The following is a 19229-nucleotide window of genomic DNA, read 5'->3' as shown; positions in this document are numbered from 1 at the left end:
TTCGAACGTCTCTGGGTGTTGCTCCTGCAAAACTCAAAATGTGGCCCACCACCTCAAACTGATACATATCAGCATTAATGATTTGCTGCAGATTGAAACCACAGTGAAATATATATATATATATATATATATATATATATAATAATATATATATATATATATTATATTATATATATGGTACACTAGCGGTTTGTTGTATGTATATTAAAATTGATCAGCATTACACATATTTTTCTATGTTTGTTAGTGATTACTAACGATTATACGATTCTTGCACTCTTGCTTTTTGGAATTAAGAACGTGTTCCCAATGGCCGCAGGAGCTTGTGAGAGCACATTCAGAACAAAGTTTGAACTCCAAACAAACAAGATTGTATGAATTCTAGAATAATTGTTGTTTTGCCACTAGAACATCGTATTTTTTTTTTTTTTAATCTGTGAATCTCTTAATCTTATAGATTGGTGAAAAGTTTTCCGTTCTAAATCATTACAAAAATGTTTTGATATATTTCTTTCGAGAAATAAGAATTTGTTATACGTAAGTGTTAATATCATTATTATAAAGGATAGAGGCTGAGAGAGAGAGAGAGAGAGTATCCATGGGAGCATCACCCTTGAATCATATACCTATGATGTTCACATGGGTGTACGATCTGATAGTGATGTCGTTTCTTCTTCTCTTTACTAGCCTATCCTGCTTCTTTGGTTTGTGATTGTATTTTTGACAGGGGATATTTTTTTTTCTGTAAATCTTCTGCCTGTTTGTTCTTGGTTATTTATAATTTAGCTTATGATGATATCTTTAGGTTATGATTTTGATTTACATTTGTACTATTTTTGTTAGATTGCTTGTTTTTTTGTTTCAGCGGTCTCTCATATAACCTCAATTGTGTTGGAAGAGACCTAAAGCAACAAACAAACAAACAAACAAAAGAGAGAGTATCCCTTGTTGAATTAAAATTGCGCAGTCAAATATTTTTGTTTTTATCGTCATTTATTTCAAATTGTGTTGTTTGGAAAAAGAGAAGGCTAGGGCTATTGGTCAGTACTGACCACAGACTACCGCAGACCGGACAACAGCCACTTTTTATTGGCTAATCGCCGCAATCGTATTTATGATGTCAGGAGTTATCGGATGAATCAAGAATAGAGAGAGACTGACGATATACTGGGTTTCGAGAAAACTGGGAGCGTAAAATTATATGAGAAAACAGTAAACATTGGCAGACAGAACAGACGCATTGTTAGAAAAAATTACATAAAAATAAAAAAACAAAATGCTGCGAGGGTGTGATGAAAGTGTGAACTTCATGGTCGATCAACTTGGTCGTCAATCCATCCAAGTATTAATCTATTATACTTCTTCTACTACTACTACTACTACTACTACTACTACTACTTCTACTACTATCACTACTTCTATTACTACCATTACTATGACGACGACTACAACGATGAAAGAGACAGAGAGAGAAGTGGGGGGGGGGGGGGAAGGTGTTCTTCTCTACCCTCTCACCATACATGACATAGACTTGTCTACATTGTTAGATCAAAGGGATGGATGCCGCAATTTCGCATATTCTTCACATTTCACACATAGTATCTACTAATACTAGTATATGTGTCATCATCAGTTAGAGAGACTGATAAGTAAGTTCAAAGAGCTGAGTTTCACTCTTTTGTGTCTTCTCATTTATATGTGGAATGTCGGTTGGTAGTTATGTAACATCAAAAAGAAATGTTGATCGTCTCCACAAAATTCATCAAGAATCAGAGTAGGAGGAGCTTATTTTACCTACCGTTATTACACCGATTCCCGATTGCTGGACAATACAGTTTGTCATTTTATCAGCTAATTGGGAGGGGCATAGAAAATATGGTCAATTTTAATTGGTTGATTGAAGAGTGTGTAGAGAGAGGGTATTTGTCAGGGGTGGGGGTGGGATTAGAATGCTTGAAAAGAAGATGAGTGGGGGGAGGGGGGGGGGGGGGGCCGGGGAGGATAATTTATTCATAATTTTGGTACCTTCAGTACAGGCGCCAACGCCCGTGGCCAGGTCATAACTGACCAATAGGCACCAGTACCTATTAGTCAGTACTGACCCCCAGGCACTGGTGCTTGTTCCTCAGTACTGACCAGCATGTGCCAGCGCCTTGGGATCAGTACTGACGAATAGCCACTCCGAAAAGAAAAAAAGTTTGGTGTATTGGAAACTTACCATCTCACCAACGCAGGTCAAGTGTGGCGAAAATAAAGCCATAAAATGAATTCCAATACCTACTCATTGAATTCTAGCATGTTGAATTTCAGCACGCTCTGCGCTATCCCATGATGGAGCTGGGTGACCAAATTTTTATCTCTATAATCAGTCGTTACCTCATACGATGCCTTCTATTCCCTATGTATCTGTTTTCCAATTGATCTCTGTCTTTGTCTTGGAATGGGAATTACTTAGTTTTGCCCTGGCCCTGGCTAGAGTCCGTGGCTGGGGGGGGGGGGGGGGTAGTCAAATGTATAGTTAGAATTTTTTAGAGATATTCCTTGTAAATCATCTGTTATGTAGTTTGTTTGTTTTTAACATATGATTTGTAAACATTTGAGTGTATTCCTCTTAGAGGGATCTTGTGTTGTTGTCTGGGTGAGACTTAGTACACTGATAGTGTGCACTTGGAATCTATATCTGTTCCATATTTGTACCATTCCCCTTTGCCTTACTTTTTTCTCAGGTCCTTGTCATTGTACATCGAGAATATTTTTACTATCTAATTTTCTTCATCTTTACTGGCACTGATATGACCTAAATGTGTTGCAAGCGCCATAATTAAAACCAAAACAAACATACCTCATATGAGCATCAGATTTCAACAGGCTTTGATTCTAACAAACTTTTTGGCTTCTCTTGAAAACGTGCTGGAATCCAGCATCAGCAAAATTCCACCGTTCATCAAGGTCTGCTATCCATTAAAACAACAACTGGCAGTTATACAAAAATTGTATTTATATTATTTTTAAAACCAGTTGAAAGAAACTAAGTTTCGTTTTTAAAAGATAAATTGAACATTGGAGAGTTAGATCATTCACAAAAATAAAAGCTTTCTAACAAAACCTCTTATGGTGTGGCTATGTGGTCTTGTGGCATGACACTCGCTTTTCGGATCGGAAGGTCCTGGGTTCGACCCTCGCTCAGCGCATAGTTGAGTCCTTGGAAAAGGCTCTTTACTCACATTCTCTCACTGTACTCAGGTGTAAAATGAGTACCTGGCTGATTACAGTGTTGCCTCTGTCCGAAAAAATTGTAATATCGCCTTATAGGCATCACGTTCCGTCCTACATGTTGCTGTTGGCCAGGGACCCCTTGTAAAGCGCTTTGAGCACGTTTAGTGGATATTGCCGCGCTATATAAAAGCTCAAGCTTTAAGTTATGTTTGTCCTTGTTTTTAACATTTCGATAATCGCATGATAAGATCCTGGTGTATCCACTGGGGTTTGGGCCTTCAACCTTCCCAGCCAAGTTGATTCACGATAACACTCAACATTTTTTACTCCATCAATAATACATTCATTCCTATTTCAATATTACTGTACTGTAAGAAAAACAATCATACGTCAATCTCAACTCTTAAATGGTTTTTTATTTACCAACATTGATAAACTAAGAATCAATTTGGTGAAAAAAAAAAAAAAAAAACATACGCAAAACAAAACAAAACAAACAATTACAAATAAGAAATATGCAAAACAAAACAAAACAAACAATTACAAATAAGAAACAAATGCCTCCAACCAGGCAGATAATTGAAAACAACAAAACAAAAAATGAATTTATAACATCCAAGATTATCAAGCAAAATGATTGGTTGCAGTGTTTGAAATTGGTGATAATTATTGAAAGTAACAATACATCAATAATAAAATTGGTGATATTATTTATTACTAGTTGTAGAATAGTATAGCAATAGTATTTATATGCATAACGTCTGATTACTGATATTGAATAATGATATCAATAAGTTAGATCAAAGTCATAATAAATTGAAATTTAAACAAAGTAATAGTAACTTGCCATCGTTTACAGTAGTAGTAACTTGACTTGATGCTGACAATGACGAAGATAACATTGACAATTTTGATGACGACGACGATGATGATACAGTCAAAACTGGTTAAACCAGAATAATTCAAGGGACTTTTATCACGTTGATTAAAAATTTTTAAATCTAAATTACCCAGCAGGTTCAAAGTATAATAAAACGATATCCTTATCATGCCTCTTGGTGAAGACTTACGGTCTGTGTCCTTGTAAAGCACTTTGAGCACATTTAGTGGATATTGCGCTATATAAAGCTCAATTTTTAAAAAAATAATTCTTTTTAATACTCGGATAAATAACGGGAGAGATGATTTATATTAAAAATCCAAGCTCGCCATAAAAGGCAGACCTGTTTTATAAATACAGCAATTTTCTATTATTAGTAATTGCATCTCTGGCTTTTCCATTTATCTGGCACTGTTTCATACACACTTTTTCAGATCTTTACCTTATACCAGTGCCTGCTCCCTCATTTGTCACTTTCATAAAACCATGAAGAGAAAAATGAAAGGCAATCCTTTCCAAACATAGCACTAGTTTATTCATTTCAAATGAGAAAGGAAAAAAAAAAAACAAACAAAAAGATTGACATCTCTAATTCTTTTCAGTGACTTCAGTTTTCTTCTTTTTTTTTTTCTTTTTTTTTCCGGTGGAGTCGTTTATGGTCAATTCAGTTTTCACTGGATAACGATGATGATTCCTAAGTTTAAACGGTGCTGATGCTTTTATAATGAATAAAATGGTGATGACGACAAAGGTAAATGATGATGATAATAACAAATTTATCACTACAGTATGAATACCCTCCAGAAGTAAATACCATTTATGATGATGTAATAAATATATTATCAACATCAATAATATAATGATATAAATAATAATAATAATAATAATAATAATAATAATAATAATAATAATAATAATCACAATGAGAAAAAAATTGTAGAGTCACAGTTGAGGCATTGCTTGAATGAATGGATGAAGACAAGAAACAAAGGGTAACGATGAAAGACGTCCTTATGGTAATGGCAGTGGTGGTGATAATGACGACGACGGCGATGATGATGATGATGAAGATGATGATGATGACAATAATGACAGATGATGATGGTGATGACTACTGAGAAGATGATGAGGATAACGAAAACCTTACCAAGACCAAAATGGTGCTGAAATTGGTGCCAATACTGATCAATATAATGATAATGATGATGATGATGACGATGATGACAATGACAACAAATATGATATGATGATGACAAAAGAAAGTTATATAGGAAATTTTAAATGTAAATTAATTTGTTTTTCATTAATTTTTTAAAAAGTAAATAGATAAAACAGGCATTAATCAATACATTTTATATCATAAATTCTCCCATTCTCCCATCTGTGATAATTCATATTCCATCTCCTCCTATTCTTTTCAATATAACCACACACAGACAATAATAATAATAATAATAATATCACTACCACCAACCATTGCATCCACAAAATGACAATAACAATAATAATAATAATAACAATAATAATAACAATAATAATAATAATAATAATAATAATAATAATAATAATAATAATGATATCACTACCACCAACCATTGCATCCACACAATGACAATAATAATAATATCACTATCACCAACAATCTGAATGTTAATTGTGTATATTATCATAATATATGTATATCTATATCAATAGCCGCATTAGAAATACACACTCAGAAGTCTACAGCTCTTTTCTATATTTGACAAGATTCGATAGTAATACAAAATAATATGATACATACGATACAAACAAACGTTGAGGTTGTCACACATTTTACTTATTCAAAATTTCACATTGTAACACTAGATTAAAATACATAGTCCGATGATGTGAAATTATAACTTACAAAAAAAACCCAAAAACATTTAACCTTCTCTTACCAGTAATGAATTTAAGAGATGTGTACACACACAAACACACACACACACACACACACACACACTATTTACAACCAAAAAAATACAAAACAAACACACACACACACACAAAGAAAAGAAAAGAAAACAAAAAACGTGACAAAACAAAAACAAAAATACAAGACAAATGGCCCCTAAAAACAGGGATCTAAAATGATAAGGAAGGACGAATTATTGATATCTAGAAGTAAATTTCAAAAAAGAACTGGCGAATTCTAATACTGTTATAAATCCTTCCGCATCTGTTCTCGTGATTCAAAGATTAGAAAGCTCTTTATATAATTTTCACGATAGCATACAATTTACAAGTAAGTAATAAGATATTTAATCATCGGTCCATAGTGAATTGTGTTTAGACAAAAAGAGCACATCTACACAGAAGGTGATTACACTCGACATTTGAGGAGTTCATTTTGAAAAAAAAAAAAATAATAATAATAAATAAATATGGTTTTGACTTCCATTATTTTTTATTAATTCCACATACTTTGGTATAAATAATGATAAATCCCAAACGCATAATCACACACACAAAAACACACTCACTAGTGCATTTGAGTACATACCAAAACACACATACAAGCAAACATTTCCTACTAAAACCTGAAAGCCATTGGTCAAAATTTTAACACATAAATAGCAGGTGATCAGCCCACTCCTCTTTCTTAATCGTTTTTGACAGCTAGGCTTATAATAATAACAACTCGTCAATTCGTGTGTTATACTAATCACCTCCACCGTTTCATATTGGTCCACTACACACATTGCCTCGTCCATCTCTTACTCGCACTTAATTATCCGTCCAGCCTTTCCGAGACAAAATCTCTCATTCTCATCCAACTACACATTCTAATCATCATTCCACTACGCATTTTTATCTCAGTTACTTTGAAGGAAAATTTGTTACCCAATGTCTCAAAATAGTTTTTAAGTCAAGATACACCCCAAGTCTTGGAAATTGAATCTATAACTATAAACATGTGTGCCTATGTGTTCTAGTGGTATGACACTCGCTTTAGGATCGGAATGTCCTGGGTTCGAGCCTCACTTGGCGCATAATTGAGTCCTTGGAAAAGGCTCTTTACTCATTCTCTCACTGTACTCGGGTGTAAAATGAGTACCTGGCCGTTAACAGCATTGTAATATCGCCGAACAGGCATCATGTCCCGTCATACGTGTAAAGTGTTGCTGTTGGCCAGGGACCCTTTGCGGTGCAATTCCTTTTTCAGTGTATCAAAATATTGTGAGAAATACTAACTGGGCCTGACCTATTTATGTGTTTGACATGTACTAAGGGTGTTTCAGGCCTTTTCATACAGGAAATAAATAGTCAAGAGGACGAAACGGGGTAAATGGCAAGAAATTTTCTGATTGGTTAATGCTCAGTAACGGGGGAACGATCAACTCTACGCATAAATCTAGAATTTCTTACATTGAAAAAAATTTAAAAGTTCATATTCCCTATCCATTTAATTCTAAATTCACTTTTAAGGATCCTGATCATCTTGACAGAAAACCGTTTTGAGACGGTGGTTCACATATACTGATTATACTGTATTTATGGGACAGCGTGGCTCAATGGTATGGTCTTTGCTTCATACCTGAAAGGTACAGAGTTCGACTACCCGTTGCGCTGTGTGGCCTTGAGCAAGTCATCTAGCCTTAGCGCACTTTGCAGAGCAGCATTTCGGCAGATGCCAGGATTATTCCAGTCTTCCCTTGGAATAGATCCTAAAGAAAAATTTCCCCTCAGGGATGAATAAAGGGAATTTATTATTTTTTCTTTATTTATTGTTCCCAAATGACTTCTTGCTGCAATAAGTCGTAATTTATTTATGCATAACAAACAAATTGAGTCTTGGAGTTAAAGATTGATGAAAAGTGAACCGTGTAATGAATTCGATTCAATATTTCTCACTGATTATTCATTGACAGCACAGACTATTGTGGTTTTCATGAATCACTTAAAACAGTGAGAGAAAAATATGATGAAAAACAAAACAAACCTGACTATTTACATTAAACAAATTTCTTACCAATAACATTCTATTGTTATTTACACACTATTCAAAATGGAGAAACACAAATCAAAGCTATGCATTCTTGTTTCCTTTCATATTTTACAGCAGTGGTTAAAATCAGCAGACTGTCTAACGCTAGATGATGAAAAAAAATCACCTGCCACTTTCTTGTCATTCTTTGGGGCTATTATGGTCATGGAGTTTATCTGATTTCTGTAGCTTGAAATAGTCAGTATCAATAGGATTCAACAGTTGTGACTCCCCTGTAACAATGCATAGTAACTAGTTCTAAACTATGGGGACCAATGGAGACCTTAATATATTCATTACTGCATTTAATGGGACAGCGTGGCTCAGCGGTATGGTCTTTGCTTCGTACCTGAAAGAAACCGAGTTTGACTACCCATCGCGTTATGTGGCCTTGAGCAAGTCACATAACCTTAGCTCACTTTGCGGCGATGCACTGCGGCTGACGCCTGGGTTATTCCAGTCTTCCCTTGGAGTAGATCCAAAAGAAAAAGTTCCCCTTAGGGGTAAATAAAGGGAATTTATCTTACTTTTATTTTTTTTATGAAGCACTTCTCCGAATATAAAAGTGTATCCAGAGGAGAAAATCATTATAAATTATCAGGTCATGCTTTGACTTTTACATATTCTGATGACATGATGTTTGGCAAAGTTCAAGCTAGCGTGAAGAATAAAGAATACACAGTGAAGATAAGTCTTGTCAACTTGATTTTGGTGTGATATATTTTAAAATTGAGCTCAGTTTGTTAGCGGGCCAGTTTAATGCCCTCCAGAGACAATTGTTGACTGTTGACTGTACAATTTAAGGCAGTAAAATCCTTTAGATCACAGGTAAAGATATGAAGAAAAAAAAAAAATGTAGTCCAGTCAACAAGCCTAAGCTCTTATTCTTAAGCATTATGGGTAATGAAAAAGTGAATGGATGTTGCATGCCTTTTTTCGTAAATTGAATGATAAATTATTGCTGAATTTGTAAGCAGATCTATCGAGGGTAAAAAGTATTAAGAATCTAAAGTTTCAACAAATCTTCATTGGTATTTCTATGACATCTGAAAATAAAATCTAAACTGAAAGAAGAGAAAAAAATAAATAAAAGGAACCAACAACAAAACCAATCCTATTTGGCCTGATTTCATTCACCCCAAAAATTCTGTGGACTAGAATTTGATCAACTGGATGTGTTTAGTTCCATAATTTGTATGAAGATCATTCATCTTAACAACGCCACAACCACATTATCTCATTCGTCTGTGGTGTTTTATTCATCCTGTTTTGTTGATATAGAGGAAACTCGAAACATCCATTTTATCTGTTTTCGTATATTAAATTGAAGCTTACATTCAATTTCACATTGTTATTTAATTTGTGTGATAAGAACCTATGGATTCTATTAGTTAACCTTCTTGGCATAGTAAGTCTCTCCCACGTGTTGTGCTTATCTTTGAGGTTAAGGTTTTATGTGCGATGTGAATCAAGAAACAAAACAAAGTCAAATAGTCACGAGTTGTTCTGCACAATGACAAAATGCATGAATAATATTATCATTATTATTATCACCGTTATAACTTAAATCACACACTATTCAAAACATTGATTCTAATTTCATATCTTGATTGATGAATAAAGCAGTATAATTTTTAAGTATGATTATTTACAAAATTACAACGCAATGTGACAGGAAATGATTAATTCCACCAAGAATCAATGGGAGTTTATCCTATCATTAATCTTTCTGTCTACAGATCTGTTCCGACATGAAACGTACAATGTATAAAGACAAGATCTTCATAAAATACTAAAGACTTGATCCAGTATTGAATTCTGTAGATGTCAAAAAGAATGAATAAAATATTGCGTCATAATAGATCTATTCCTTGACGTAAGGGTCAAATGTCAAGTGTCAAAGTTGAAAGTAGAGTTCAACTTGGTTTAAGAGAGTGTTCAAGGTAGAGACTTGAGTATGAAGGCATCACTCTGTGAATAAAACAGAAAAAAAATTATGTTAACACTATTAAACAATACAATGAATAATTAGTTTAAAATACTGTTAACAAAATAATTAGTGAAATAATAAAATCAAAACATCCTATTTCATTCTAAACTAGACTAGTTTTAATCTTTAATTTTAATAAATGAGGATTTGGACTCACAAAATAAAAACATGATTCATTATCATTTGCTTATTGTATCATCATAATTATCATTATCAATATGATCATCATCATCATTATCATCATCATCATCATCGTCGTATTATTTCTGAAGCTATTATTGCTCTTTCCTTGACCAAAAAAAATAAATCTAAAAACCAAAAAAGTCATATTTGTAGTTCCAAGGTAGCCCCGTAATTCATCAACTAAGTATTAATAATAAAAAAGAAAAGAGAGAGAGAGAGAAAACTTGAGGAGTCTAAAGTAATAAAAAAAAAATAAACAACTTAAAAAATTATCCCAGTTTCTGTGAAATGGAAAGTAAAAGTTGCTTACAATTTTTTAGCATTTGTTGCTAGTCTATCAATGAGTACTTTCTATCAGATCTAACAGAGCCTGCTACCCAGTCACTCCCGAGTTCAGGTCGGAAAAAAATCTTAACAAAGCCAAGGACCAATATACTCAAGTACTTTGAGTTGGGTGCCGTACCAAGTGAGCTAACAGGTAAGTATGTTCGATTTTCCACGCATATGAACTCGTGAGAGAGTTAAATATACCTGGTGTTTCCGTCTAGTGATGAAGTCGGTAAGTCGTGATGTGTTGATGGGTTTGGGTCTGAAGGGGGAGGTTCGAGTCACTTGGATCTTCTTGATCCAGGCACTGTCCAAACATGCAAGAGCTGTGGGGCGTTGGCTGCAAATGGAAAATCAAGTTTAAAATTTCATTATTAATTTATTTTTTTTAATGAAAAAAAAAAAACACAGCTGGTAACACATTTCAGGTTAAGAGAAACTGATCGGTGGGTGGGGGGGGGGGGGGGAAATATAAATAATACAGTTTAATTTGACTTACAAGCTCAAAACCATTGAACAGTTTGTTGAAAACCCCCCCCCCCCCCCCCCCCCCCCCCCCCCCAAAAAAAAAAAAAAAAAAGACCCCAAAAAACAAAAACTAAACAGCAACAAACAAAAATTATTCTAAATTTCTAAAACAAAATACAAAATAAAACAACGAAAATAGTAAGATGCAAGTCATGTCAACCCCTACCAAGATTTAAACAAAGGAGTGCCCTTAAATTAGATACAGTGAGTGTTTCAGATTGATGCATCTGAAAACATAATTAAATTAATTATGTTTTCAAACCAATGATCTCTCGAATTACATTACTCGCAGGTTTCTGTCATGGAAGATATTTTAATAATAAAGGAAGGAGAAATCAATGAATAAAAATGTGAATCATTATAATCGAAAGTTGTTAAGAATTGAATTGCTAGAAAAATATCTAAAAATTCTAAATTAGAATTCTGTTGACTAAGGGCACATGATACAGGCCAGACATGGCAAAAGGAAAAAGAAAAACAAACACCAAACAAGAAAACAATATCAGTTTTTTTTTTACTTGGGTGCCAGGAAAGCTGGTTTTATTTTTTAGTTTTTTTTTTTTTTTATTTTGGAATAACCTTTTCATTTTTTTCCTCTCTACTTTGTCCTGCACAGTATTATCATACAAATTTATTTTGCAATTGGTCTACAACAGTGCCTGCTCTCCAATTATTCTTTTATCTTTTTACAAAATGGTTGAGTCAACTATCTCTAAAGATTTCCATTAATCTTCATTTTCTGACATGTAAAAGTTGCTGCTCGAAGCTCCAAGAAATAAATAACAATGTGAAATTGAATGTAAGCTTGAATTTAATATATGGAAACAGATAAAATGGAGGGTTTCCCCTTTATCAACAAAACAGGATGAATTAAACACTACAGACGAATGAGATAATGTGGTAGTGGCGTTGTTAAGATGAATAAACAAAAGCATTGATGGGCATTTCCTGTTTTGATAAAGGGGAAACCTGAAATGTCCATTTTATCTGTTTTCATATATCAAATTGAAGCTCTCATTCAAGTTCACATTGTTATTTGTTTTTTTTTCTGACACAACAGTTTATAACAGTGAGCCCTGTTACAACTTACCCAAGGTCCTCCACTAGTAACATCCTGACCATATCCTTGGCCTCTGGTGTAATGCCAGCAAAGTACTCGTCAGGGAAGCAGAAGTCGTTGCGTACAATGTTAGAACACGTCTCTTCCAGGCTTTCATCTAAGAAAGGTGACACGCCACTCAGCAACACATATAACACAACACCAACACTCCTGGGAGAATTATTAATAGTAATAATAGATGTGTATAGCGTATTTTCAAAATTATATCATGCTTTACATTGACAAAAAAATGCATATCTTTTGCCACAACCCATAAACACACACACACACTCACACCCATCCGCACACGTACACATACAGAAACACAACTGAATATTCCAATATATGGGGTTATAACCATAAAATATGTCTCTGTCTTAGCTTGTCAATCTCATGCTGCCTCAATCAGGTGTCAGCCATTTTGTGACGGAAATGTGAATATTCGCTAAAAGAGTTAAAGATTGGTCATTTGATGTTGGGAATTGCCACCCTGTTGCCATATTTCTGGACCGATTTTGATCGTTGATATAACTCAACAGAATCGTCTCAATCTATGTTCATCCCCACAATGCAGTGGTACAATAATTAAAATAGAACAGTGCTTGTTTGTAATAGCATTGTGTATGTATATTTCGTTTGTCTGTAGAATTACCATATATCAGTGTGTAGTCCCACAGGTGTTCCACTGACCACCTCAGGGCTGGTAAATTCTGGGTGTCCAATCATAGGGTGGATGTAGTAGTTGTTGTAGATGTGTCGAGCATCACCAAAGTCCATCAGCTTGACCATGTATGCTGTCGGGGTCTGGTACATCAACAGGTTTTCAGGCTAAAGGAAAAGGAAAAGATGAGAGAGATTTTCAAAATATACAAATACCGATTCAATCTGATGTCATGTTGAATGAACAAGAAACCAAAAATAAATTTAAATCTAAAAAGAGCACAGTTAGTTATCAAATGTCACATTTTCTGTTGGACAATTTAAACAATTTACAATAACTTAAACATGTCTCGTCCTAAATGTTAAATGTTGCTGTTGGCCAGGGACCCCTTGTAAAGCACTTTGAGCATGTTTAGCGGATATTGCGCTATATAAAAGCTCAATTATATAGCACAATATCCACTTAACGTGCTCAAAGTGCTTTATAAGGGGTCTCTAGCCAACAGCAACACTTAACATGTAGGACGAGACATGCCGCCTGTTAGGCGATTGAACAATAAAATATTTTCCAACAGAGCTGTTGATGGTCAGGTACTCATTTTACATCTGGGTATGGTGAGAGATTGAGAGTAAAGAGTCTTTTCCAAGGACTCAAATATGCGCCACTCATAGTGGGACTCGCACCCAGGACCTTCCGATCCAAAGGCAAGTGGCATACCACAAGACCACATAGCGACATTTCCTGACACCATTTTATGCCATTTTTACCAAGACAAGAGTAACTGGTGAGAACCGGGATTCATTGAGTCCAAAATGCCAGTTATCTTCTCTTGGTGAATATTTCTAAATCTGCATCAGTGCTCTCTTGGAATGTGATAATCTAATAAACAGAAATCACCCCGATTGTCCAAAGTGGCCAAATTGGGGTTTAATAATTTGGCCCAAGGAAAAAAAAAAATGAAAGCGCCTGAAGCAGGACTCGAACCTAGGACCGACTGAGTCACAATGCAATGCCTTAACTTCTCGGCCACCTCAACCCCCCTTAAATCTGCAAAACCAGGTAGAAAATGGGGAGAAAAGTTTAGGATTTGAAAACAGTTCAACTTTCTCAGTACAGAGTAGAGAAATTGGATTCAAGCATATAAATTCAAACCAAAGTTCATAATTAACAAGTAAAATTCAGTTTTCAACAACTGGTTTATCTCAACATAATAGATTGAGGTGATATATCACAATAGTTTGGATCAAATAAATAAAAAAAAAAAAAAGGAAATGACTCAATACATCACGACTCATTTGCTGGCATTTGATGTAATGGAACTGAGACAAGGAACTGAGACAAATGGTATTGACATTGTCATTGTAGTAGAGATGGAAAGGAAATGACTCAATACATGAATACTTATTTGCTCACATTTGATGTGAAGGAAATGTGACAAATGGTAATAATATCGTCATCGCAATAGAGATGGAAGAAAAAAAATAGAAGAAGAAAAAAAAAAAAATGAAATATGATATGAAAGAGGGAGCTCTCTTTGTAACTTTATTTACAGTCCTATGTAGGTAAAATTTCTATTGAGTGATAATTGCTCTGAGTAAACATAAGAACAGTGCTCATTGACCTAAGGTGAGGTGACTTGCTCAGATCAAAGAGCTCAGTCAGTGGATTCAAGCCCAGAACCTCTTGGTTTTTCAGATTTGGAGGGCAAGGTGGCTGAGTGGATTGTGACCCTAGTAGGTATGGGAGGGGGAGGGGGGGGGGGGGTTGAGCCCTGCTTCATGTACTTTCTTTTTTTTTTTTTTCCTTGGGCTAGATTATTAACCCCCATTACGCCACACTGCTACAGGAATATCTTTTTCAAAGTTCAACTTTTTGTCCCAAATAGAAATAAATTTGAGAAAAAAACAGTTCTGATTCATCATCATTACCAGTAATAATTTTTATCACCAACGCCAGCACTGTTTACAACAGAATGCAGGGATGTCCTTTGCAGACAAAAAAAAAGAAGCCTGAAATGTTTTCATATGAAAATATTTCACGCAAAGCTGCTATTCATCAAATGATATTATTATCCTTAAATCATAAAAAGGGATAACTATCTATCTAGCACCCCTTAACTGTTGTATTAATTAGGTAATAATTTCATCTTAAATAAAACCAAAAAAAAAAAACCCAAAACAATCCAAGTCTCTTGCAAAGAACACACACAAAAAAAAAAAAAAAAAAAAACACCACCAAAAAAAAAAAATGATAATAATTTAATTTTAAATGAAACAAAAGGCAATTCAAGTCTCTAGCAAAAAAAAAAAAACAAAAAAAAAACAAAAAAAAACAAACAAACAAAAAAAACTGATAGCCAGAAGATTTCAATAAGCTGAGCTGATTTTCAGACTTTAACGGAAAAAAGGGCACTGCTGAGTATGTGTTTGGCTATTCCATACTACCTTGACATCAAGATGAGCAATTCGACAGTTGTGTAAGTAATGTAAGCAGTCCAAGATCTGGCTAATGTATTCCGCTGCCATCAACTCGTCGAAATGAGGCTGTTCACAAATACTCTCCAATAGTCTGCCTTGATTTAATCTGAAATAATGTGTAAGGTCAGTTGTTAGTCATTTTACAATAGAGTTGGTAGTACTAGTGCGGCTATGTGGTCTTGTGGTATGACAGTCGCTTTTGGATCAGAAGGTCCCGGGTTTGAGCCTCGCTCAGCGCATATTTGAGTCCTTGGAAAAGGCTCTTTACTCACATTCTCTCACCGTACTCAGGTGTAAAATGAGTACCTGGCCGATAACAGCGTTGTCTCTGTCAGAAAAAAATTGTAATATCGCCTGACAGGCATCATTTCTCGTTCCACATGTTATGTGTTGCTGTTGGTCAGGGACCCCTTGTAAAGCGCTTTGAGAACATTAAGTGGATATAGCGCTATATAAAAGCTCAAGTTTTATTTTACTAGTTCATATTATAATCTAAATAATGCCCAATGCATTCAAAATCCCATTAGAGTAGGTAGTTCATATTACAACCTTGACGATGTCAAATGCATTCAAAATCCCATTAGAGTAGGTAGTTCATATTACAACCTTGACGATGTCAAATGCATTCAAAATCCCATTAGAGTAGGTAGTTCATATTAGAACCTTGACGATGTCAAATGCATTCAAAATCACATTAGAGTAGGTAGTTCATATTACAACCGTGATGATGTCAAATGCATTCAAAATCCCATTAGAGTAGGTAGTTTATATTAATACCTCAATTATGCCAAATGCATTCACAATCGTAATATATCAGACAGTTCATATTACAAAAACAATGTTTCTAAAAGCATTCGAAATCAAAAGCAAATGAAAACAGCAATATAATTATATGATACAATTCAATGTGAAGGAGAGGGGTCGGGAGGAGTGGTATTACATTTCATGTTTAAAAGTTCCAAAAGTTTTATTGTTAAAGTTTAAAATAATATTTCTAAGGTGATTCCTCAACATAGGACTGATTGACCTCTTCTTATGAGCCATAATGGATCTTTTTATAGTTATTGAATATCCTGAACCAGGATCTCTCTACATATCATTATCACAAATTTCTGGATTCCGATGAGGCCGAATTAATCCATGAAGAACTAAGAAATAGTGCAGTGCCCTCCGTCGTACTTAAGTCACAACAGGATCTTGACAGCCTCAAAACTCTGGTCCAGGACTGTGACAAATGGAAACAATTAACAACTTGGATGGAGAGAGCAGCTATACTCATCGACTATCACTGAATCACACAATTCTCAGCTAGCGTCATTCGGACTGCGAGGCTTACTACTCACTACAGCTACTACTACTACTACTACTACTACTACTACTACTACTACTACTACTACTACTACTACTACTACTACTACTACTACTACTACTACTACTACTACTACTACTACTACTACTACTACTACTACTACAATTATACTACTACTTCTACTACTACTACTACTACATTACTAACTACTACTACTACTACTACTACTACTACTACTACTACTACTACTACTACTACTATACTACTACTACTACTACTACTACTACTACTACTACTACTACTACTACTACTACTACTACTACTACTACTACTACTACTACTACTACTACTACTACTACTATCTACTACTATACTACTACTACTACTACTACTACTACTACTACTACTACTTCTACTACTACTACTACTACTACTACTACTACTACTACTATTGAATATCCACATTAAATATATAGACAATTGAACATCTGATGTTACAACCTAAGCATTCCCAGAGAAATATTTATAACTAATCTTTTATTTCATAACTGGTACATTCATTTATTTTAAAAATCTGCGGTAAGACAAAAGACTCACAGTTGCATGATGATGACGAAAGATGCTGGGGTCTCATAAAGATCAAAGACTTTGATGAGCTGCGGGTGCTGAAGACTCTGTAGAGTGTTGTACTCCGTCTCCACCATTTCCTTCCTGACAAGACGTTTTGTAATGAATTTGGCTGCCAACTCTTGACCCGAACATTTCTGAACACAGCGATGAACCACAGCAAATCTGCCCCTGAGATGATAGGGAGGGGAAAGAAAGCAAAACGGAGATAGTGGTGGAGAGGTTACTAATGAATACAATGTTGATAACAGAAAAAGTCTTGTTAGATCATTATGTCTGATGAAGCCGCTATTCTCATATTCAACAATTGCTTTATATCTTTCAAAGAGCTGTCTTACTCAGATAAAACATGTTTTAAAAATTTTGGCCAGAAAACTCTTCCTTCAAATATCGATCAATTAAAATGACACTCATCATGTCAAAACTCTCAAACCTGATAATTTCTTAAGTCCCAGGTTTGAGAGTTTTGACAAAATTGAGAGTCATTTGAAGTCCCAGGTTTGAGAATTTTGACAAGATAAGGATAATTCTAATCAATTGCTATTTGAAGTACGATTTTTCTCCCCAAATTTTTTTTAATGTGTTTTTTTTTTTTTCCCAGATCTCTCTGACCCGGCAATCAAATGACTGCTCGATAGTAGAAAGACAGGAAAAGGAAAAATACCTTATTAACTCAATCCCTGCATTAAAACTGGTCCTCTTGCTCGAGCTACTGTGCCCACACCACGTATGAGGTTTACTAGATAGATAAAGACACTGCTGATAATAGTGGCAGTTGTAGTATTTTTACCTAATTTTTAACATTCTATAATTTCCATACAAATAACTGACACAGGTGATCTAAAAGGCTATAAAACCCTCCTGTGCACGAAAATTCATTCTCTCAGATTGCCGTATCTCAGTTTATTTTATGATGATAATCATAACAATAACAACAACAAGAACAACCACAACAACAACAGCAACCAAAATGCATCAACATACTTTCCAATTTCCCCAAGGTTGGTAAAATCGTTGTCAAATGTATTTTTCCACATAACACATTGGGAGTCTTCTCTTGAGCTCAATTCTGAAAGCAAAATATTAAAAAAAAAAAAAAAAAAAAAAACAGTGACAAATCATTTATGATGGGAGATTGCAGATAAAACTTTCAGTTTCTTTTATTTGAGACAGTGAAGGCAAGCTGATTTTTGGGGGTGGGTTATTTGTGTCTGTGCATGACATAATCAGTCGGAAGGTGAACATTTTGGATTTTTTGAAAAGATTTGCTCACCAGAGCATTTTAATCTTTATTTGAAGTAAATCGGGTGATTTTTCATGAAGTTATGGTCAGATGTATGGGAAAGCTATCCAGCAACTTTTCTCAAATTTCATACTTTTTCAATTGACTAATTGTAAAAAATATTTAGAAGTGAAATTAAGCTTTGATATTTCCCGAAGATGTACAAAAAGAATTGATTTAATCATTTATGACAAGAACTCATTTTGATAAAAAAATTGACCTTCTAACTTAACTTGGCAATATCTCAGTTCAAACCTTTTCACCATCCGACTGATTATGTCATTCACTGTAACATATTCTGTTTTATTTTTCTCTTATTTTTCTCTCTGCCTTGTCAGGCATTGTTTCATACAGACTTTTTTCATATCTTCATTCAATTCGATACAACAATGTTGTTGTGACTTTGCAGTGACATAGATTGTGACTTTGATGAATATGTGTTTCATTTAAAATATTTAAGTAAGGAGTTGCCATATTTATTTATATCAGAAAGAATAAATCAGCACACATCTAGTAGAAGATGAGCTGGTTCGAGAACTGCCATATGGTATATAAGAAGGTGTAGCAAAATATTTTGGGTCATTATCGATTCATGATTTTAAAAAAGAAATTTATTATTATTGCTTTAAAAACTTAGGAGC

The 19229-nt window shown here is 34.5% G+C and overlaps 1 protein-coding gene across 1 annotated transcript in view; it reads right to left on the bottom strand.

Annotated features, from left to right (window-relative positions):
* Positions 1–8632: 8632 nt before the first annotated feature.
* Positions 8633–19229, bottom strand: part of LOC144958748 (kalirin-like) — a 37097-nt gene continuing 26500 nt past the window's right edge. The window contains exons 8-14 of the mRNA XM_078890925.1: positions 18291–18375; positions 17277–17477; positions 15338–15476; positions 12885–13060; positions 12224–12403; positions 10810–10945; positions 8633–10076 (exon numbers count right to left, since the gene is read on the bottom strand). Coding sequence (XP_078747051.1) covers positions 10044–10076; positions 10810–10945; positions 12224–12403; positions 12885–13060; positions 15338–15476; positions 17277–17477; positions 18291–18375 — 950 coding nt within the window. The 3' untranslated portion in view covers positions 8633–10043. The remainder of the gene's footprint in view (positions 10077–10809; positions 10946–12223; positions 12404–12884; positions 13061–15337; positions 15477–17276; positions 17478–18290; positions 18376–19229) is intronic.

Source organism: Berghia stephanieae, chromosome 13 (genome assembly GCF_034508935.2).
Source record: "Berghia stephanieae isolate SIO BIC M18660-M18661 chromosome 13, UCSD_Bste_1.3, whole genome shotgun sequence".
Classification (NCBI taxonomy): domain Eukaryota; kingdom Metazoa; phylum Mollusca; class Gastropoda; order Nudibranchia; family Aeolidiidae; genus Berghia; species Berghia stephanieae.
This window is presented reverse-complemented; position numbering and strand designations above follow the sequence as displayed.